The 21018-nt window shown below is 51.3% G+C and overlaps 8 protein-coding genes across 8 annotated transcripts; 4 read left to right on the plus strand and 4 right to left on the minus strand.

The window, feature by feature from the left end:
* Positions 1-1437: 1437 nt before the first annotated feature.
* BX661DRAFT_179579 (uncharacterized protein) lies at positions 1438-5905 on the minus strand. Its single transcript, XM_051535236.1, has one exon. It carries the CDS (start codon positions 5746-5748, stop codon positions 1618-1620), a length of 4131 nt encoding a protein of 1376 aa, XP_051393050.1. The 5' UTR covers positions 5749-5905; the 3' UTR covers positions 1438-1617.
* Positions 5906-5994: 89 nt separating this feature from the next.
* Positions 5995-6883, minus strand: BX661DRAFT_86320 (histone-fold-containing protein). Its single transcript, XM_051539534.1, has 2 exons — positions 6291-6883; positions 5995-6153 (listed from the first exon to the last, which is right to left on the minus strand). Exon 1 carries the CDS (start codon positions 6781-6783, stop codon positions 6379-6381), a length of 405 nt encoding a protein of 134 aa, XP_051393051.1. The 5' UTR covers positions 6784-6883; the 3' UTR covers positions 5995-6153; positions 6291-6378.
* Positions 6884-7885: 1002 nt separating this feature from the next.
* BX661DRAFT_179583 (histone H2B) lies at positions 7886-8379 on the plus strand. Its single transcript, XM_051535237.1, has one exon. The coding sequence runs from the start codon at positions 8001-8003 to the stop codon at positions 8373-8375; it is 375 nt and encodes a 124-aa protein (XP_051393052.1). The 5' UTR covers positions 7886-8000; the 3' UTR covers positions 8376-8379.
* A 1385-nt stretch (positions 8380-9764) lies between these two features.
* On the plus strand, positions 9765-12758 carry BX661DRAFT_179585 (uncharacterized protein). Its single transcript, XM_051535238.1, has one exon. It carries the CDS (start codon positions 9845-9847, stop codon positions 12659-12661), a length of 2817 nt encoding a protein of 938 aa, XP_051393053.1. The 5' UTR covers positions 9765-9844; the 3' UTR covers positions 12662-12758.
* BX661DRAFT_86339 (sulfate transporter family-domain-containing protein) lies at positions 12708-15918 on the plus strand. The gene is made up of 3 exons (XM_051539535.1): positions 12708-13119; positions 13225-15462; positions 15903-15918. Exons 1-2 carry the CDS (start codon positions 13047-13049, stop codon positions 15432-15434), a joined length of 2283 nt encoding a protein of 760 aa, XP_051393054.1. The 5' UTR covers positions 12708-13046; the 3' UTR covers positions 15435-15462; positions 15903-15918.
* Positions 15919-16335: 417 nt separating this feature from the next.
* Positions 16336-16869, minus strand: BX661DRAFT_141864 (Molybdopterin biosynthesis MoaE; the record flags this gene model as incomplete). The annotated part of the gene is made up of 1 exon (XM_051532906.1): positions 16336-16869. The coding sequence occupies one exon, from the start codon at positions 16867-16869 to the stop codon at positions 16336-16338; it is 534 nt and encodes a 177-aa protein (XP_051393055.1).
* Positions 16870-17101: 232 nt separating this feature from the next.
* Positions 17102-17524, minus strand: BX661DRAFT_141730 (putative polysaccharide biosynthesis protein; the record flags this gene model as incomplete). The annotated part of the gene is made up of 1 exon (XM_051532898.1): positions 17102-17524. One exon carries the CDS (start codon positions 17522-17524, stop codon positions 17102-17104), a length of 423 nt encoding a protein of 140 aa, XP_051393056.1.
* Positions 17525-17981: 457 nt separating this feature from the next.
* On the plus strand, positions 17982-20995 carry BX661DRAFT_169824 (uncharacterized protein; the record flags this gene model as incomplete). Its single annotated transcript, XM_051533562.1, has 3 exons — positions 17982-18003; positions 18558-20615; positions 20685-20995. The coding sequence occupies 3 exons, from the start codon at positions 17982-17984 to the stop codon at positions 20993-20995; spliced, it is 2391 nt and encodes a 796-aa protein (XP_051393057.1).
* Between the last annotated feature and the right edge of the window lie 23 nt (positions 20996-21018).

Here is a 21018-nt window from a genome sequence, read left to right on the forward strand (position 1 = left end):
GTCACAGGGAATACTGTTAGAAAGGTAAATAAAGGTATATTGAAAAACTGAGGTGTTCTCGTCCTCATGGCAGGAACACCTCAGTATATAACAGAAGCAAACTATGGAAAGTGCGCGGCATCTCCAGTGCCGCTCACATGTAAACAACTAGCAAAGCAAATGCTATCTTGATGCGCCTCAAAAGTGCGCCAATATCTGCTGTTTTCATTATTTGGATAAAAACAGGTTCAATCATAAATACCACGCGGCCTCGCAATTGATGTGATTGAATCGGGGCATCGACCGAACTCCCACATCTGTCTCAATGAATCTATGCGCGCCGACGGGTCTCAACCCGGGTCACTAGCCCGGGTTGCAAGCCCCCCGTGGGGTTCACAATAATAAATTAATTTTAAATGCTCAGATAGCGGTTGTAATTTTTTTTATAATTTGGCTCTCTTTATCGCATATAAACTTAAAAGTGCCAATTATGTGTGGATGGATGCGAGAAATACACAAATATTCAAATTTTGCTTTTTTTATCAAATCCTTTGGCAGCAAGTACGCAAGTGAGGGAAAGGATGTGCGCACAGAGGATTGGCTTTTGTTGCAAAATTTTAATACTGGCCAGACAAATAAATATTGTGGTTTGAGCATATCCTTCATCTCATTCTTTCCACTTTTTTATTTTATTACAACTTAATACACTATAGTTTAACTGTTATATTTATATTGGTTATCTCTTATAATTCTTTGTTTCGTGTCAAAATGTCTAAAAGCTTGGAAATATCAATTGACATCTGCAAACCTAAGGTTAATGGTAAGAGGAATGCATATAATGGGCCATGGAAAGTTTCAATAGACATGCCATTTCCCGATTTTCTTAAAAAATCTGATTAAACATTGCGATGTCAATTTAAAATATGCTTTGGGTTATATAATTAGTGGAAAGCCAACAGTACAGCCCACATTATCTCTATCGTCTCAAAAATACATTACTGTCGATGAGGTTTTTCCTTGTTCTGATGCAGTCAAGAAAAATGAATGCTACAACGTCAGTCTCTTCGAACTTGGTCAGTACACTTCGCGTTTTCTCGTTACTGGGCCTAAATTTGCGACGAAAGTATATTTTTTCGGACTCCACAATGAATATACACATGATATGGTGGTTGACGTTCTACATGCAGTGTTTGGCTATAATTATATAGATCGATCTAACTTTGGGATGTACAACATTACAAAGGATTGTTCGGTTGTTCCTGGAGAAGGAAAGCAATTTAAAATATGGAAAGGTGCAAATGTTGTAACAACTGATTTACTGTGCATAATTTTGGTTAGCAAAGCGCTTGCAAAAGATTTGGTAGAAAAATGACAGAGAGAAGATGGACCCATTGATCGAGTTACAAAATGTCTAAAAAAAGTAAAAAGTAGTTTTTTTTAAAATAAATAAATCGTGCTCGATGACAAGAGAAATATTATTGTACAAAAACTGATGTAGTGAGTTAAATCCGGCGTGTTGCACTATCCTGGCATTGCTTCTATTTTGGCGCATGGAACCAGCTGTCTACTTTAGCCGAGACTGTTACATAAATATATGTATTGTAATTAATACGATATATTAAATAAAATAGGCATTGATTAATCGCGCTCCTCAATGAGCTGGCTGATAAAGTCAAGCGCCATGGCAATGGCCGCACGCTCGCCGGCCACGGTGACCCAGTGCGAGCTGTTGCCCTTGCGAGGTACCGTCACCACGCAGCCAGTCATATCGCGGATCTTTGCGATATTCGCACCTTGCTTGCCAATAATATGGCGATGGCTCCGGGGATCGACGCTCACCCGCGCCTCTACGCCACCCTCGCCGCCCACATGCTTCTGGACAACAGCAATCGCGTCGGCCAGCTTGCTCTTCTCACCGCGCAGAATCCAGTCGGCGGTAAGACCCGAAAGCTCAGAATCAATGTCGCGGTACACAACGGTGCCCGGAGCAGCATTCTCGGGGTCAGTAACAGTGGCGGACTGATCAACGCGACGGACCGGTGCCTTGTCGACACGCGTGGCATCAACCTGGACGTCATAATCGGACCGGACCTGGCGCCAAAGCGAGCCCTGGCGCCCACCCAGACGCTGGTGCAAAGCCAAAGGCACGGTAATTGTGGACTCCTCGCGGACAAGCTTCAGCAGTGCGACCTTGCACGCCTCGCAGTTTTCGGGCAAGCCAGTGATGCGCACGTCGGCAGAGTTTTCGGTCTCAGCGACGGCAGCAGCAGTGGCAGCGGGCGCGTTGCGGTTGGCGGCGCGCGGGAAGAAGATCTCCACCGAATGGGCCTCCTGCATCTGCTTGAGGTTGGCACCGCCGCGACCAATGACAAACGCGTGTTGAGAGACGGGGACGGGAACGAGGATAGTGACCATTCTCTCGCGCTCCTCAACCAGCTGCTCAATGCGCGCGCGCACAGCATCAACGATCGCGCGGTCACCCTTCAGCTTGACCTCGCCAGTGCTCTCGGACGAAGCACGCGGGAACTGCACGCGGCAGGCGCCGGTACCGGTCATCAGGTCGGGGTCGCCGCCAGCCTGCTGCACCAGTTCGCGCACACGGCCGCCACCAGCTCCAATGAGGAAACGGTGGTGCTTGGTGGGAACCTCGATGGTGATGTCCACCTGCGACTCCTGCTCAAGCACAGTCGCCTCGATGGCCTCGCGGGCGAGCTTGGTGCCTGCGCGCGTACCAATCAGGGTCACCTCGACCTCGCCATCAGTGGGCTCCCCCAGATCAATGCGTGTCTCGCTCTCGTCCTTGATCTCGTTGATGTGCGAGCCGGCGCGACCGACAATGTGCGGGAGAGCGGCTGCGGGTACCTTGAACTTTACCGTGTGGTTGTGCTCAAGCTCGTAGGCAGCCAGCTCCAGCAGCTCGGCCTTGGAACCCTCAACGCCCTTGCGCCCACCGCGGATGCGAATCTGGTCAGCCGCCAATGGCGCACCGCTGTCCTCGTCGTCGTGCTTGTCGCTGCGCGACCGCGACGAGGGGAACTTAATCTGCACAGCGTACTTCTCCTCCAGGCGCTTGACAAACCGGCCGCCGGTACCAATCAAAGAACGATGGATGTTTGCTGCCACGCTGACAATCTCGGACGTCTGGTCAGCCATCTTCTCGGCAAACTCGAGAATCTCGCTGCGCACTGCATTGACATCAGTCTCAGTACCCTGTATCTTGACCGAACCAGTGGCGCCGCCCGTGCTGTCAGAGACGTCAATGCTGACGTTGTGCTCGGTCTGCATGCGCTTGAGGTTCTCACCACCGCGGCCAATGACGCGGGCCAGCAGGACCTGTGGCACAGTCACCTCCGAGCGGAACGAGTGCAGCTTCTCGTACTCTGTGGCAGCGTCGACACGGCGGCAGATCTCGGCAATAACACGGTCAACAGCGGTAGCCAAGCCCTTGACCTCAACCTCATCGGGTTGCAGCTGCGCTTCGTGCTTCTTGCGCTCAAAACGCGTGTTCTCGGGCTCGGCCGCTGATGGTGCCACCGAGCCAAAGCGAACAACAACGCGGCCGACACCATCTCCGGTGGCCTTGGCGTTCTCCATGATGGACTTTAGGGCGGCGGGCTCGGCCAGCACAGCCTGCAGCTTGACCGGCACAGCAGCCACCTTGGTGACATAGGTGTCGTCGCTTTGCACAGTGGTCCGGAACTCCTCCAGGGTCTTGCGCAGCAGGTCGCGGGTGGCGCGCTCGCGCTCGGCTGGGTCAGTGATGCGGTCGACGTCGGGGTTGAAGCCCTCATACACGACCAAGATAGCTGACGATGCAGAGTCGCGCGGGAACAGCGTATATACACAGCGGACAGAGTGCAGACGCGTCAGATTGGACCCATCGGGGCCTGCCAGCAGAGCGTGCAGATGGGGCTCGACATCCATGCCGTTGAAATGGTACGGCGGGAATGCCTGCAGCAGCGCAATCAGCGCCTGGCTGGCAGCCGCCACTGCGTGGGCGTCCTTGCCCTGCACCTCGATCTGCACCTGAGCAGGGGATGTGGCCGCCTGGGCCTGGGCGTTCGAGGGCACGCGCAGCTGCACGCCGTGCTCGCTCTCGATGCGCAGGAAGCGGTTGCGCTCGCTCAGGTACTGCAGCACACGCTGAGCGTAGAGCAGGGGCCTGGGGTACGAGTGGATGGTTGTCGGGTCGACAACCTGCACAACCACGGAATTGGCCTTGGTCATCACCAGGCCCAGCGCCTGCACCAGGTTGGATTCGGGACCGCGTACGGTGACCTGGTCTGAGGGGTTGCGTGGCGCCGGCACGCTGATGCTGCATCCAGTGGCCTCGATAATATCGCGCAGTGTGGAGCCGCCATCACCGACAATGAAGCGGTGCTGGCGCTTTGGAATGCTGACTGTGACAGTCTGCGAGCCCTGCATCAACAGGCGAGCGGTCTCGGTGATCTCGGCCACAGCCGCCTGAACGGCATCGCGCTCGCCCAGCACGCCAATGGCCTGATCGACATCAATTGGGCCGGGGATGCGGATTTGCACGCCGGGGTGAGCGGCCTGCAGAGCCTTAAGGGTATCGCCACCCTTGCCAACCAGCATGGCGTTGGCCTCACGCGGCAGCTCCGCCAGCTTGACAGCCCGCTTCGTTGTGCGCTTGTCTACAATAGCCTCAATCTGAGCCACGGCTGCGGCAACGCCCATATGGCTACCTGTGATGCTGACATCTATCTGCTCAAACAGGTCCGCGCTACCGCTGTCGTTGTACTTACCCAGCGTCACTGAAGTACCGGTCTGTGTCTGGATGCCCGCAAGGGTTTTTCCGCGGACGCCGACAATCTGGGCGCGTGCCATGGCGGGCACCTGCACAACCTTGGTAATGCGCGGGGAGAGCTTGGTGCAGATTTCGCGCTTGGCGCGCGCCACAGCATCGGGCTTACCGCTGATCAAGTACGTCGAGGTGTTGAGCACGCGGTTGTGTGAGATCTCGATACGCGTCTTGGTGGTCTCCATGATCTTGCGCGCGACATCGCCCACGGGGTCCTGCATCATCGGCAAGTCAACAACCTCGGTGGCCTGGTTCTGCTTCAGCTGGTATGCCATCGACTGGGCGCTGGCGGCACTGGCCGAGGACTTGGCACCCCACGACACAGATGTGGTTGCTGTGGCTGGGCTGCCAAGCGAGGGGAAGAGCTCCTCGTCGGCCAGATCAATGGGCTTGCGCGGTGCCTTGGTGACAACCTTCGGGGCCTCGTTGATATCGGTGTCATCGTGGTCACCAGAGGTGCTGGCAACAGCAGAGTCCACTGCGGTGGCGTTTTCGAAAGCAGCAGCAGCCGATACGTGGCCATCATCCACGAAAACGTTCGAAATAGCAGTAGGTGTAGTAAAATCGGCGACATTAGCATTGATAAACATGTTGGTAATGGCGGCGGGCTCCGCAACATCGCCTTCGGTGATAACAGCGCCGGCAATATCGGGCGATGAGTGCTCAGTGACTTCGTCGTTGGAAACGGCATCATCCTGGGCAGGGACACCATCAAGAGCAGCAGAATTATCGACATCGATGGCAGAAGCAGTAGCGGGCCATGCGCTGACCGTGTCGGGAACAACAACGGGAAGGGCAGAGGCATCGTCTTCATCAGTGGCGTTGTCGGCGGCTTCGACAGCAGCAGGCACGGCAGACACAAACAGAGACTGAGCCTCGGCCTCCGCCTGAGCTGCCTGAGCGGCAGCGGCGGCGAATTGGGCAGCGGGAGAGAGTTCGTCAGACATTGTTACAAATCAGATGATGGACCGTTATTGAAATTCGGACGTTTCGTTGGGAATGGAGGGTGAGTTTGACCGACACGCAAAGGGGGGATCCTGGGTTTATAAACAGAGAACTGTGGTATTAAAAAATGTAAATGGGTTGGAATAGTTTGGGAAAACGACAGAGAAGGAAAGCACGAGCAGCCTGGATATTGGGATGAACGGCGCAAGAACTGGCGTGCCAAAAATTCACAATGGCAGGACGACAAATTTAATCGCAACCCGGAGGGCGGGGACGATCAGCGGAGCAGTATGCAAAAAACTGGCCAATAAGATGCGCACAACCGAAACGAGACGATGTGAATCCGGCAAGCCCTAAATCGGAGGCAGTAAGGCTCACAAAACAGCTGCAAAACAAGTACAATACTCCTATCTACGTTGAGAACAGACGCTACGGCGCAAGCACTGATGGCCAAACTAGCAAAGATATTGGATATACATTAAATCGCGTGCATGGTTATATCGATTAAGTTCGGAGATTCGAACAGAACCAAGGATATCCTTACGATTTCATCAAGATGCTTGACAATGCAAATATGCGAGCAAACAGAATATGATTTTAAGTTCTTTTATATTACAGAGTGAAGAAAAAAATTAGAGCTCCTGGGAGGGGTTGGCCTTCTTGGACTTCTGGGGCAAGAGAGTGGCGTGGATATTGGGCAGGACACCACCCTGGGCGATGGTGACGTTGCCGAGCAGCTTGTTGAGCTCCTCGTCGTTGCGGATGGCGAGCTGCAGGTGACGGGGGATGATACGGGTCTTCTTGTTGTCGCGGGCAGCGTTACCGGCCAGCTCGAGGATCTCGGCGGTCAGGTACTCGAGGACGGCGGCCAGGTAGACGGGGGCACCGGCGGCAATGCGCTGGGCGTAGTTGCCGCGACGCAGGTGACGGTGGATACGGCCGACAGGGAACTGGATGCCAGCCTTGCTCGAGCGCGACTTGGGTCCGGCCGAAGCGGAGATACCGGCCTTGCCAGATGCGGATTTGCCACCAGCCATTGTGATTAAAAGTGAGTGTTGTGAGGGGAGGGTGGTTGTGTGTTGTGGTTGTGTGTTTGCTCGAGAGCGAAAGGAGACTGAAGAAAAAGCGTGGAATGAAAATGTGTATTGGTAAAGCACAAGAAAAAAAACCAGCAAAAATGAGATGGCGGCGCTTGCCGGCTGTTTATATATGAGCAAGGGCGGTTGGTTGATAGAAAATGCAGAGACGCGTTCGTGCTGGAATATCGAGAAATGCAAAATTTCAAAACCCCAAATCGAATCGAGCAAGCACAAAGCGTAAAGCGTGCCTTTTGGGGGCTAATCAAGCGGGTGCATTCTCCTGCCAAGACGAAAAATACGAAATTGCAACGGCGCGCTGCAAAAAAATAATTGGACGCCTGTGATTGGCTGCCGTGCCTCTTTTCGCGTGCCGAAAATCGAAGTGTGTACTGAGTGCTCGATTTTTCAAAAATCGACAACCACAGCTGCTCCTCGATTTCAGCCAATCAGCGTCGGCCAGTTTATTTCTGACTTTTTTCGTCTTGCATTTTTGGATCTTGCGTCTCGCGTCTGGTGCCGTGCGGCTATTCTTGGCCCGTATCTGCGTAGTTTTTTTGCATCTTTCGCGTGAGCTGGAGCCAGAGCGTCTGGCTGCGTGCCTCCGAGCACAGGCGCCGGCTGTTGTCTTTGCTGGTGCTGGTGCCGGCGCTGGCACTGCCACTGGTACTACCACTGGTACTGGTGCGTCTTTTTTCCACGCAAAGAACACTTTGGTTCAGCCTGGCTCGAAACAGAACCAAGACAATAGCACTGCTGGCCTTAATGCCTGCTGCTGCCAATGCTGATAAGGCGTCGCAGAAAGCTTTGGACTCTTGGGCTTTGCTGAGCCGAGAATGACAAAATCTAAAAGTGCAAAGACATTCGAAAAATCGAAATGCGCTTGGCCAATCAGCACGCGCCAGTCGAGACGCGCTACCTCTGCTCGATTTTGAGGGCAAGAGAAAAACGGAAAAATCGAGTTGAAAGCGCGCTGCTCGATTTTTCTCAAATCGGCTCTTATGCCCCCCAAGCATATAAAACAGATGGCCGCCGCCCCCTGTGCTTGTGCACCTCGCGTTTTTTCTTTCAGTCACAAACAACCACTTTTTCCCAACTTCTTTTTTCACAGCATTTTCTTTGCTTTTCCCACCCTCCACTCCAAACACCCACACTCACGCTCACACACCCAATTTCAAATGGCACCCAAGGTCGCAGAGTCCAAGTCCGCCGTCGGTGGCAAGGCCCCCGTCAAGTCCGTTGGCGAGAAGAAGGCCCGCAAGGCCGTCCGCAAGGAGACCTACTCGACCTACATCTACAAGGTCCTGAAGCAGGTTCACCCCGACACCGGTATCTCGAACAAGGCCATGTCGATCATGAACTCGTTCGTCAACGACATCTTTGAGCGCATCGCCACCGAGGCCTCCAAGCTCGCTGCCTACAACAAGAAGTCCACCATCACTTCTCGCGAAATCCAGACCGCTGTCCGTCTCCTGCTCCCTGGAGAGCTGTCGCGCCACGCCGTGTCGGAGGGCACCAAGGCCACCACCAAGTTCGTTGCTGCCTCCAAGTAAACTTCTTATACTTGTAAATATAAACTCTTGCACAAAAACTAACAGTGATAATATTACGGGCGTGGATGCCAGAAACAATGCTTTTTATGCACTTTGGCTCCCGCTTATAATTAATGGCTGGGCTGTATGATGATGTGTACTTGCTTTTCGAGAAAATATGCGAATAATAATGTGGCACTATTGCTGACTAAGTGCATACATTTTGACAATACGATGGGTTTGGCTGTTTTTCTGTACATGGCAAAATGCAAGCTAATCCTACAGACGCCAAACAAAGCGACTAATAAATATTATTGGAAAAGCATTAGAAACAAACAAGAATTCTTGAGATTCTAACAACCTAGTGAGGGGTGGTTTGGGTTATGTACTCAGCGAGGGTTTTGAGATAACAAGGTAAAGCTTTGTGGAGGTACCTGATTTGAAATTGTATAATTAGGATATTGTACATAACTAGTGTACCGGCAAATTTGGTTTATATTCGCGCATATATTGAGATAAATTAGCAATGTTTTGTAAAAGCATCACAGGCAGCATCCCTGCCAGTTTGACATCCACAACCAACACTTATTTGTTTGTAACTTTACTCACTATTCTTGGAATTTATTTGTACATTTGTTCTGCTGACACGCTGAAATACAACCGCTTTAGGTTGTGTAAATAAATTGCTGGGGATTAGTGATCCTTTGACTTTTCGGCCTAAATATCTCTAATTTTTAATTTTGACTGTCTACTCGAGTATTATTAAGCTGGAAATAGACCACTATAACATTCTCAATGGTCTTTTATGACAAGTCAAGCAAACATAAACATATTTTATTATATGCTTACGTTTTTCCAAATTTTCTCTAAGAGTTGACGCCAAAATGCATTGCAAACTCGCATAAAACAACACAAACAACATATATGTAATAAAACTTATTCGTACTAACTAATTTTATTAAAAATCCACTATAAGGGAGCTTAAAGAGCTCCGCTTATCTATTCGAAACTATCGCCCGTGAAAATAGAAATCGCGATCGTAAACAATCACAATTTCAAACAATCGCAAATTCCCAATTGCAATTGTCACGTGACATCGCAATAATTGATGTCACAATATATTAATCCAAACGTGGTCAAGTTGTGCCAAAGTAGCATTATTATATGCAACTTTGCTCCAGAATTACAAAAATAATATTTTTAGCACTTGTCAACATAAATAAATGGGGAGATATTTGTTATATTTACAACATTATAACTACTGAGCAAGTAAAGGCATGTCGAATGCGGTTCATTGAATTTAATAACCTAATTTAATCCGATCACGCCACTTTGCCAATAAAAATCATTTTATGCAGATTCTGTCAGCACAGGAGATAAAAGCGATCTGCACCGAAACATTCATGCTCTCTCCACTTTGCTTTTCGATTGAATTTCTCCCCACTTTTTAGACACCAATTCAGACTTTTTACTATTTATGTGTTAAAAACATGTACGCAATTCCGAACAAAAACAGACTCGTGCAAGCCACGCCGCGGCTCGGTAGCAGCGGTGTTTGCATCTGGAGATCGTACTACTCTGCGTCAGACTTTGATCGGCTACAAAGATTGCGCAACGAGTTCAACAAGGCCAAGTCGAACGACACGTCGGGAAAGTGGAAAAGTAACGCCAGCGCGGGAAATCCCACCAACCCGAGTATATCGAAGCGCCCGGTCATCGGCGGGCACGCACGGAACAATCTCAAATCGGCGCACAGCGTGATCCCAACTTTTAAGCCGTTCTTCGAACAAGCATCGCCAACAGTAACGGTAGAGACAGCACATGCAGTCCCTGCAAAGCTTGAGCAGAAGCCTAAGGAGGACAGCAGCAGCAAAGTTGATTCGCCAAAGCCAGCGCTAGGAAGTGCCAGGTTCTTTTTCATGGGACGTGGCCAGCCAACAAAACAGACAGAGTTGCCTTCTGTCGCTTGGGCATCCGAAAATAATGCTGCACAGGACTCGCCACCTGCCACGGGCTCTACAGGGACTGCAAAAAACCAACCTGCGTCAGGTCTGGGCGCCTCCAAGACCGCCAATGCTGTGGGCAGCGCGGATTTGAAGGGCCGGTCTTCAGAACTTTCAAGGATGGTTCAGGAGTACGGCCGGCGCCACAACCCAGCAGATAAAAAAAACGCGCCAAAAAAATTCGAGCAGCAGTCACCAACTCAGCAAGATCGGAAGCAGCCGGATATTAAATATGCAAAGCAAGGTGATGCGCCAAAGAAGCCAGTTGAGCATAAGCATCGCACAAGCGCTGCTCCCCGGAGGCCTGGCCAGCGCATCGAGAACGCGGATCAGGACGACGAGAACCAGATGAAGCGGAGGCGCAGAAAGTTTAAGCTTCCAAAAAAGGGCCTGGAGATCGTTCTGCCGATCACCATCACAGTCGACGGCCTGGCCAAGCTTCTCGATGTCCCCAACGACCACATGCTACGCAAAATGGCGAACATCGGCATGGACAAGCTGGCCAACAACTATTTGTTGACCAATGAGGAGGCGGCTGAAATCGCGCTGGAATACGAAGTGGTACCGATCATCCCCGAGAACAGTGGCCCAGAGCTTCTGCCGCAGCCTATTCCCGAGGATATGTCTGTGCATCCTTACCGCCCACCGGTTGTCACCATCATGGGCCACGTCGACCATGGCAAAACAACACTTTTGGACACCTTGCGCAACTCCACGATCACTGCGAGCGAGGCAGGCGGCATCACGCAGCACATTGGCGCGTTCTCGGTGGAGCTGAAGGACGGCCACCACATCACATTTCTGGACACGCCAGGGCACGCCGCCTTCAGTGCGATGCGTGCTCGCGGTGCCAATGCGACAGATATTGTAGTCCTTGTAGTAGCGGCGGATGACGGCGTGATGCCCCAGACGAAGGAGGCAATCCAGCATGCACTGGACGCGGATGTGCCGATTATTGTCGCGGTCAACAAATGCGATAAGCCGGGAGTTGACCCTTCGCGCATCCTAGAGGAGCTGCTGAAGTACGGCATTCAGACTGAGGAGATGGGCGGCGACATCCAGTCGGTCAATATCTCGGCGCTAAAGGGTACTGGAGTTGACGAGCTTGCTGAGAACATTGCTACACTGGCCGAAGTGATGGACCTCCGCGCTGAGGTCGACATCCCGACGCACGCGACAGTGATCGAGTCCCAGGTTGAGAAGGGTCGCGGCAACGTCGCCTCCGTCTTGGTGAAGCGCGGGACGCTGCATGTAGGCGACATCATCGTGGCCGGCACAGCCTGGTGCAAGGTGCGCAGCATGTCTGACGACAGCGGCAATTCTGTCAAGTCGGCGACGCCTGCAAGCGCAGTGCGGGTTATGGGATGGAAAGAGATCCCGCAGGCAGGAGACATGGTCTTGCAAGCCGCATCTGAGAGCCAGGCGAAGGACGTCGTCGCCAATCGCATTGACAAGCGCAAAAACAGAGACAAGCTGCAGACAATTGGCGCGATGAACGAGCAGCGGCGTGAGACCAATGAACGCGAGAGCAGCGAGCGCGCAGAAGAGAAGGCATACAAGAAGGCTGTCTGGGAGTTCCACAACGGCCTTCGCAACACGCACCCGGACCCGCTTCCCAGAAAGGGTGCGCATAGCGGAGATGTTTCTGGCGGGACTACTGAGGAGATTCAGGTCCAGGTCGTTCCGGTCGTGATCAAAGGCGACGTGTCAGGAACCGTCGAGGCTGTCGCTGGCGCATTGAAACAGCTTCCAGACAAGAAGATTCGAGCCAACGTCATCAGCACGGGCGTCGGGCCAGTGACAGAGTCGGATGTGACTATGGCGGGCTCGGGCTCGCAGGGCGTGGTCATCGCATTCAACGTAAAAGCAGACAAAAAGACGCTTAACGCAGCCAAGCGCGAGGGTGTCGAGGTTATGCCGTTCCGCGTAATATACAGGCTGCTCGAAGACGTCGAAAAGCTGTTGACTTCGCGGCTCGAGCCTATTCGAATCGAAGAGATCCAGGGCGAGGCTGTCGTGCAGGAGGTCTTTGAGGTCACGCTCAAGGGCAACAAGATCGCCAAGATCGCCGGCAGCCGTGTTACTGTCGGTTCAGTGACGAAGGGCGCAAAGTCCCGCGTACTGCGCGGCGACAAGGAGCTGTTTACGGGCGATATCAGCTCGCTGAAGAATATCAAGCACGATATCAGCGAGGCGACCAAGGGTCAGGAGTTTGGCATCTGCTTTGCCGGGTTCGAGGATATCAAGGAGGGCGATATCATCCACTCTCTGCGGTACAAGGATATTCCACAGAAGCTCATGTAGCCAATTCGCAACTCCAGTAGCCACAAAAGTTTTAATACATTATCAATGTTCTTCGCAGAACGTACAAATTGATTTTATTGTTTTTTTGTATTGTTGATTTTAACTCGGCGCCAAGAGTGTGTCCCTAATTTCTCGCACTATTTGTTTGGCTATTATGCTCAGAAATCGAATCGTCATCACCAAAGTCAATCATAGCTGCCATTTTTCTTCTTTTTTTACATCTTTGCGCTGAGATTTAAAACATGAGTTTCCCGCTTCAAAGTCTCATTTGTACTTCTTCACTCTGCTCTCGGTCATATATCTTATTATTCATATCGAACATTTTTATTATAGTATATCATTGACACACACTGACACACTCAAGAGAAGCGCCAAACTTATCACCATGTCGCATAAAAACAGGCCAAGCGGGCCAAACAGCAGCACCAGCAGCAGTAACATAAGAGAAGACACGTCTGGTAAGCACTTTTTTAACTCAAATGCTGAAATTCTAAAAAAAATTGTCTGAGCGCATTGCAATTTTTCACTAACACGCTCATGGTACTTTTTTACTCTTGTTTTAGTCGGCGCAAGCCACTCCAGTTTGGAGCAGGCAGGCGCGTTTCAGTCGCGCGATGAGAGCATGCCATTACTTCCAGGCCAGCACTCGCCATTGGGGGAATTAGATCTCACAACTCTAGGGACCAGCCGAGACTCTGTGCGCGAGCACGACATCGTGCAGCCAGGGTCGCGCAGTCGGCGGCGAGAGTATTTTTCGTCATCAAGGGCCCCTGAACCCACGCGTGGCCATACGAGACAGTTTAGCGCCAGGTGGTGGAAGCGCCGGGCTCGCTACTATGTGCCCATTGTTGGCTGGCTACCTAACTACAATATTGGCAACCTGGCCACTGACGTCAAGGCTGGGTTCATGGTCGCCTGTCTTCTTGTTCCTCAGGCGCTGTCGTACAGCTCGCTGACAAACTTGCGTCCAGTCTACGGATTGTACACGGCGCTTGTTCCGGCTTTAGTGTATGGAATGCTAGGGACTTCACGACATTTGTCGATGGGCCCCGAGGCGCTGGTATCGGTGCTGACCGGAACCATCGTCAAGAGCCAACTGAAGCATCTTTTTGCTGCTTACAGCCCCAACACCCCTCCTGATGACACTATTGATGCGTTTTCCTCGGCCGTTGCCAGCACAGTGGCCTTGGTTTCAGGCGCTTTTACGTTTGCCTTGGGCATGTTCCGGTTCGGGTTTTTGGATTCCATGATTTCAGAGTCGTCCCTGCGCGGCTTTATCAGCGGTGCAGCCATTGTGGTGCTTATTGGACAGTCACGGATTGTGCTAGGACTTCCAGCTCCAACTTCTGTCCACACGTCGCCATGGAATGAGCTCAAGTTTATGCTTTCGAATTTAGACCAAATACACGTGATGACTGCAGCCATATCGCTCGGTGCGCTGGTCTTCTTGCGTTTGCTGCGCATAGCAAAGTCCCGGTTCAAGTCGGCCAGGTGGCTGCAAGGAGTTCCCGACACGCTGCTTGTCATTATTTTGGCAACGCTAGTCTCATGGCTCGCAAAGCTCAAAGTCAACCACGCTGTCAATGTATTTGGCCATGTCGACGGCGACCTGCCGCACTTTGGCATTCCAAAAATACCGGCGCTTGTCGACACCAAGGACATTGTGTCGTCGGGAATCACAATCACAATGATTGGTGTTGTCGAGTCTGTAATTGTGGCACGCGAGTACGCCAGCCGCAACCACTACGCCGTGTCGTCCAACCGTGAGCTTGTCGCACTGGGCATTTCAAACATTGTCGGATCGGCATTTGCTGCGTATCCTGCGTTTGGGTCGCTGTCGCGCAGCAAGTTGAACGACCGTGCCAAGGCGCGCAGCCAGATGTCGGGCATTGTCACCACACTCCTTGTTTTGGTATCGCTTTTGCGCGTTCTGCCCTACCTGTACCACCTGCCTCTGGGCGTTTTGGCCGCGATCATTGTTGACGCCGTCACCTCTCTGCTTGAGGCGACTCCGGGTGCCATATCTTTCCTGTTCAAGGTGGGAGCATGGTCAGACCTGTTTTTGCTTCTGTTCATCTGCGCAAGCAGCGTGGTTGCGTCAGTTGAGACGGGCATCCTGCTTGCAGTGGTCATCTCGCTGGTCATGGTTATAAAGCGCTCGAACATGCCACGCATCAAGCTGCTTGGGAGGTCAACCAGCAATGATCAGGAATTCCACCCAATCGACGGTGTGATCTCGCGCCCGAATTTTTCGAGCCAGCAGTCGCTCAACAGCATCGGTGAGACCCCCCAGCACACTGTTGATGCGGGTGACGTCGAAATATTGGATGATTCCGACAATGCGAGCGAAGGAGAGGAAGAGACGCGTGTGCAGCATATTGAGGGCGTTCTAATCGTGCGTGTCGACGAGCCTCTTTACTTTGCCAACGCTGGCCAGCTACACGCGCGGCTCAACCGCCTTGAGCTGTACGGCGACATGCGCGTGCATCCTTCAGAAGATCCGAGAATGAAGCCCACGAGGGCAGTGGTTTTCGATCTGATCGGAATGTCGGATATCGACGGCAGCGCGTTGGAGATTCTGCTCAATATTGTGCGCGAGTACAGTCGCCGCCAAGTGCGCGTGGCGTTTGCCAGGGTCTGTGATGGGGTGCGCGAACGCTTTAGAATATCGCGTATGGCCGAAGCCGGCGGCGAACACGGGTTTAACGATATTCGGGATGCGCTGGCGTATTTGGAGCAGCAACTCACAGTTTCTGTAGTGACACAGGAGTAGTGTTGCGCAAATAAACAATTTAATATTGATGTGTATTCTTGTTCGATATTGTTTGAAATGTGTATTTTCGGAATATATTAATAAATTACTTATTCAGCTGCTCATATAAGAATAAAATAATGCTTTATTAATTTGAGCATTTTATTCACCGTTTTCTGACAACGTAAAGCTTATAACCCAGCCGTCATATTCCCTACCTTTTTAATACAATAAATAAGAACACGAATGTCCGTGCAGCCAATCTGTTTTGCAATGTTCGATAAGGATGTAAAATGTCCAAAATTGCTAAACCCCATTATATATGTACCGGAAAACTCTCAACTATCCATATCTTCAATTTTCAACTCCTCACATTTATTATTTTCAAACGATTCAATAATATTTCTTCGCGTAATGCAAAAGGCTTGATTGTAATGTATTTCATGAGTTTTAAGGTGGTGGTCACTTGGGTTATCAAATTTAAGATACATGGGTTGTGTTTTGGTCATTGTCGAATGTAATTAGTCTAATAAGCACAAAAATATAAATGAATAAATACGTGAAGGTATTTTTGTCATAAAAAAAGAGAAAAATGGGAAATCGCTGGAGCAGAAACTGAAGCTTAAATAGCAATACAAATACCGAAATATTTACTTCATTTTGTAAGTAGTTTTGTTTTTGCAATATATATATATATATTTCACCTAGGTCTTTTCTGATAATGTTAAATTGAGGAAATACCTGAATAAAGATTCAAAAAAATTGGCAGAATAAAATATAAATTATTGTAAGAAAACTCGCCAATATATTTAGGATGGGCAACAATATATGTATAGTTTAATAAAAATATAAAAAATATTTATACAAAGGTTTGCACATACATTATATTCTACGCGCATTATATCCAATAGTGAGTATAAGCTCAATGAGAAACCGGCCGGTGAACAGTGAGATCAATGGCTTCGTTTTCCTTCCAGGCACCTGAGCCATCGTCTAGAATCTCCTTCTTCCATATGGGCAGGCGCGCCTTTAAGCTGTCAATTAAAAAGTGCACTGCGTTAATGGCATCTGCGCGATGTGCAGATGAGGCTATAATAATAACGCTCGTTTGACCAACAGGCACTTCGCCGATCCTGTGGTGCATCGCCGTTCCCAAAAGATGATACTTGCTGCGAGCCTCTTGAACAATGTTGAGCCATTCTTTCCTTGCCATTGGCTCGTATGCCTCGTATTCTAACCGGAGGACACGCTTGCCGTTGAATGTGTTTCTCGTTGTTCCTTCGAATGTCGATATGGCCCCGGCAGAGTCGTCACGAACAAGAGCGCAGGCTCTGTCGAGGCTAAGTGTCTCGGACGATATGAGGAAGTGGTCGTAAGCCTCGCAAGCCTGCGTGTTGTGCTTGGGAATGTAGCCCTCGGGCAACTGGTGGTTGCAGCACGAATGCGAATGTGACATTTATTTTGTGAATTGAATTGAATTAAAATAAAACAAAATGAATTGTACAGTCAGCTATGGCAAATGCGTCGACAAAAGAAACAGAAAAGGCAATAATCAAGCCTTGAAATTCATTGTCTCACCCCTTATTATCCTGCCTCCATGTGATCCGGCTCAGGGAATCGTGAACCATTCTTTATTTGAACTAGAAAATAATCTATTAAATCCCTGGGCCCAAAAAGAAAGCCAAAAATCAACTGTGGTGAGAGTCATTGAGACCCTCCTTGTTCCGGGCAATCTCAATGCAGTAGAACTGCGTCCGCATAACAAACATCGTGTTGTCCTCAGAATAGTCGCCTGTGCAGTCAATGCGAAGAAGCGATCCAAAGTTAAAGTCAGTGACCCGGTTCTCATACTTGTTGATGAACTCGCGCCATTTGGCCTTTGCCATATCAGTCTTGAAGTCATCATCGTTCAGCACGGCAATATTGAGATCGGGGAAGTTCCGCTTAAAATCACTGTAGAGCTCGTCGTCGATCGGCGTCAGCTTAAAGTTCTTTCCGCCAACAGCCTTGAGCAGCTGCATGTATGTCTCGGCATGGTGCATGGCCTTGACTGCCCACTGCATCTCCATCTCGGCCATGTTGCCGGTTTGATCAGCAGAAGGAAGAGCCATTTTTATTGTTTGCAAATAATCCGATTGATATTGTGCGTCAGAGAAGATGGGGTCAGAAAAATATTTTGCGAAAAAAGCGGCGCATTTCGTTCCCCCAATAAAATTGACATCATTAGGGCCACATTTGATATGTATATGTGGGCCGTATCACGTGAGAAGAGCCATCAACTCAGCTCTGCTTTGTCTATGTTATGAGAAATGAACCGTGCAAGCAGCCTATTTATCTCGCGAATTGCAATTGCCGGGCGCAGTGTGCGCAGCACAGATAGTATCGGTGTCATCCATGGCAGACAGATAGTGCGATTTTAAGCGTACAAAGAGACCACATGCAAAATAAGATAACAAGCAAATGGCAATATTGAGGCGGATGCCTTCCAGCTGTTTGGCCTACGGCATGGCTGGTGCGTTGTATTAATCCCTCTGCATTGCCGTCAACGCTTTGCATCTTTGCAAAAACATGGTTGCAGCAGATGCTAATTGTAAGCGGGGAAGGAGGCAGGGCAAGCACAGTCCGACAATTTCCCTGCGTTCCCCACCTCTCTCTTCTGACCACGTGCTGCGTTTGTTAATAAGCCTTTATTTTACGGGCTGTAATACAATGGGCATTTTCATTCACCCGAGTCATCATCATCATCATCATCGCACAAAAAAAGAGAAAAATTAAAGTTGACATGGGCTTGTATTGAGGAAGACTGCACACTACAGCTGGCCCTCGCACTTTTCTGCTCTTGAATTTTCGCAAATTCAATACTTTTCTTACAATCTTTAGCAGCCAGCAGGCGCACTAATTCGACTTCCCACAGCCGTTCCCACCAGAACAACCACTGTTGTTTGTTATTTTTACTGCTTCCCCTTTTTATAACAGATAAAAAAGACGGTGCTTTTTTCTTGTGTTTCTCTTCTCGTCTCTACACCCGAGCTGATTATTGGTATACCGTTTCTTTTTTCCGCTTCCAAGCAAAGTATCTTTAGCAATCGCACCCTGTTGGCTGTATGGCCACACCTGATTTTATACACTTCACCACCAACATAGCGGGATACTCCTCAGCGCAGCAGAGTATGTCGAGCAGTAGACCGTCAGCACCGCTGGCTAGTAGCAATTCTGTCATCCAGGGGCAGCACGGAGAAGCAGACTCTGCGGATATCATTCAGCAGCAGCAGGCGGCGGCAACTGCAGCGGTTTCGGCAAGCACGGCTACACAGGAGCTGGACACGCTCTATGAAAAGCTGAGCAACGTATCCCTGGCGCTAAAGAACTTGGACCCAACAATGCCGCAGCAAAAGGACACAGCAACTTCAAGGTCTCAAACACAAACCCTGGGCGATAACAAGACACCCCAGGACATCTCAGTTTCGGCTTCAGTCTCGTCGCTGGCGGCCGTGGACTTGGGGGCTTCATCGCCCAAAAATGCAGCCGAAGTGCATGCAGAGTCCATTGTACGTGACCCCAGCGAGTGCGATCCGGCGTGTGCGTGTCAAAGAGTGCTGCTGGCGGCCAGCCCCGGTGTGTGTGGCCTGTGCAGTGGGCGGCCGCAAGTGCTGGCCAAGCAGAACGACGAACGGCTGAAGGCACTGGATGACCTTGAGATTGCCTCGCAACGCATCAACGAGCTGGCACACGAGAAAGCGAGGCATGTGGATTACATAGCCGACTTGGAGACGCGCTCTTCGGATCAGACGAGGAAAATCGACAACCAGCGCGACATCATCGCCGGGCTCAAAAACGACCTGTCGGCGATGAACGACAAGTTTGTCGATCAGGTTAACATGACGGCTGAAATTGCGCACTCTCGCGAGCTGGTCGAGGCCGAGCTCGAGGACCTGACCCAAAAACTGTTCACCGAGGCCAACACGATGGTGTCCGCTGAGAAGAAGGCGCGGTTCGAGGCAGAGAAGACCACTGCGCACCTCCGCAACATCATTGCTGACATGGAGGTCCGCCTGGCGAATGAGACCTTGCAGTCGCAGGAGCTCAAGGAGCGCATAGAGAAGATGAGCGCTGAGTACGACGAGCTGGTAGTCAGACGCAACATTGCGTCCAGCCGCCGAGGTAGCTTCAGCTCCCACCACAGCGACATCGTGGATATCGCCTCGATGAAGCGCGATGGGAGCCTTTTAAACAACTCGAACGGGGCAAGCGGAGGCAGCGGCAGCGTGATGTTTGGCGCGCACGGCGATGGGTTCCGTCTGGGCATGCACGCGATTTCTGTCATGGCAGGGACAAAGTCATTGGCAGGAGCGTCGACATCGGGTGTGCCCATCCGGCTGGACGACGTGCTGTTTGCTGAGTTCAGAGACTTTACCACGCAGACGCAGTCCAACCGCCTGGTCAACTACATGACCATGCCATACATAAAGAACGTGGTCACCGAGGACATCGAGCCCTGTCTGCGCTTCGGCCCAAGGCCCCGCATCTCTGTGCGCAACGTGCTTGAGGCCATCTCTTCCAACCGCCTGCATGTCGAGGAGATGTCGGTGCAGGTGGCCGCCGATATGAGCCGCCAGCAGCAGGCGGCCGAGCGCGCCAATGGCCACCGCCAGGCTATGCTCTGGGAGCGTCTAAGCGGTAGCGTGGCCTACAACTCCAAGGGCTGCCAGGCGTGCGGGCGCGAGTGTCAGTGCACCTATCGCTTCCGCATGGGCGTCAAGGCCGATTCGGAGTGGATCCAGATCGATACTGTGTGTCGCGACCGCTTGGTTGCAGTGTGCGAGTTCTACGGCTTTGTGCGCTACCTGCGCCAGGGTATCTTTGCCTCGCGCTCTGTCATGGATCTGTACATGGAGACTATTCGCCTGCGCCTGTGCATGTTCTACGCTCGCATCGGCTCCTACGGTGTCGCCATCGACTTGGATCCTAATTTGAACGAGGCCACGCTGTTCACACGCACCCCCAGCATGCCGCCCCAGCCGGACTCGCCGAGTGCGCTGAACCACATGCCGTCGTTCAGCTCGCAGCTGTCGCCGCTGGGTGCGCCGTATATTCACTCCCAGCGCGCCACGAGCGCAATCAGCGTTCCCTGGAGAGAGCCCACGCCTATATCTATGCCCCAGCTTGCTGCCGACAGCAATGACCATGTGAATCGCAACCGCAGTAAGTCCCAAGAGACTCCGACCATGTCATCGGCATCGGGTACTATGTCGATGCCTCTCCGACCGATAGCAAGGGTGCCCACAGTCGCGGAGGAAACGATTGCAACCGACGGGAGGGAGCCGTCAAAGCCTGGTGTTGACAATATTGCAATCAGCGCGAACAGCAGCATCCACAGCGTCGCAAACGACACGCCGGAGATCCAGGCTTCTGTCACCTCAGTCGATGCCAAACCCAGCAACAACATTACCAACAACGACGACGATGACGACGTGCCGATCATCTCCATAAGCAGCGCTGCCGCCGTTGCTGTTGCCGCCCTGACGCCCCCAAAAGCCGACGATAGCGTGGCAACGGACCAGCATGACTCCCCGACGCTCTAAGCACAACGAAACTAAATCTGACA

The sequence above is a fragment of the Kickxella alabastrina genome (assembly GCF_025024165.1).
Source record: "Kickxella alabastrina strain RSA 675 chromosome Unknown BX661scaffold_6, whole genome shotgun sequence".
Lineage (NCBI taxonomy): Eukaryota > Fungi > Kickxellomycota > Kickxellomycetes > Kickxellales > Kickxellaceae > Kickxella > Kickxella alabastrina.

What these genes read in the sequence shown, in the direction of transcription:
- BX661DRAFT_179579 (XM_051535236.1), bottom strand. Translation starts at nt 5,748, where the DNA reads ATGTCTGACGAACTCTCTCCCGCTGCCCAATTCGCCGCCGCTGCCGCT.
- BX661DRAFT_86320 (XM_051539534.1), bottom strand. Translation starts at nt 6,783, where the DNA reads ATGGCTGGTGGCAAATCCGCATCTGGCAAGGCCGGTATCTCCGCTTCG.
- BX661DRAFT_179583 (XM_051535237.1), top strand. Translation starts at nt 8,001, where the DNA reads ATGGCACCCAAGGTCGCAGAGTCCAAGTCCGCCGTCGGTGGCAAGGCC.
- BX661DRAFT_179585 (XM_051535238.1), top strand. Translation starts at nt 9,845, where the DNA reads ATGTACGCAATTCCGAACAAAAACAGACTCGTGCAAGCCACGCCGCGG.
- BX661DRAFT_86339 (XM_051539535.1), top strand. Translation starts at nt 13,047, where the DNA reads ATGTCGCATAAAAACAGGCCAAGCGGGCCAAACAGCAGCACCAGCAGC. An exon ending in CATAAGAGAAGACACGTCTG is followed by an intron (nt 13,120 to 13,224) that starts GTAAGCACTTTT and finishes CTCTTGTTTTAG; the next exon opens with TCGGCGCAAGCCACTCCAGT.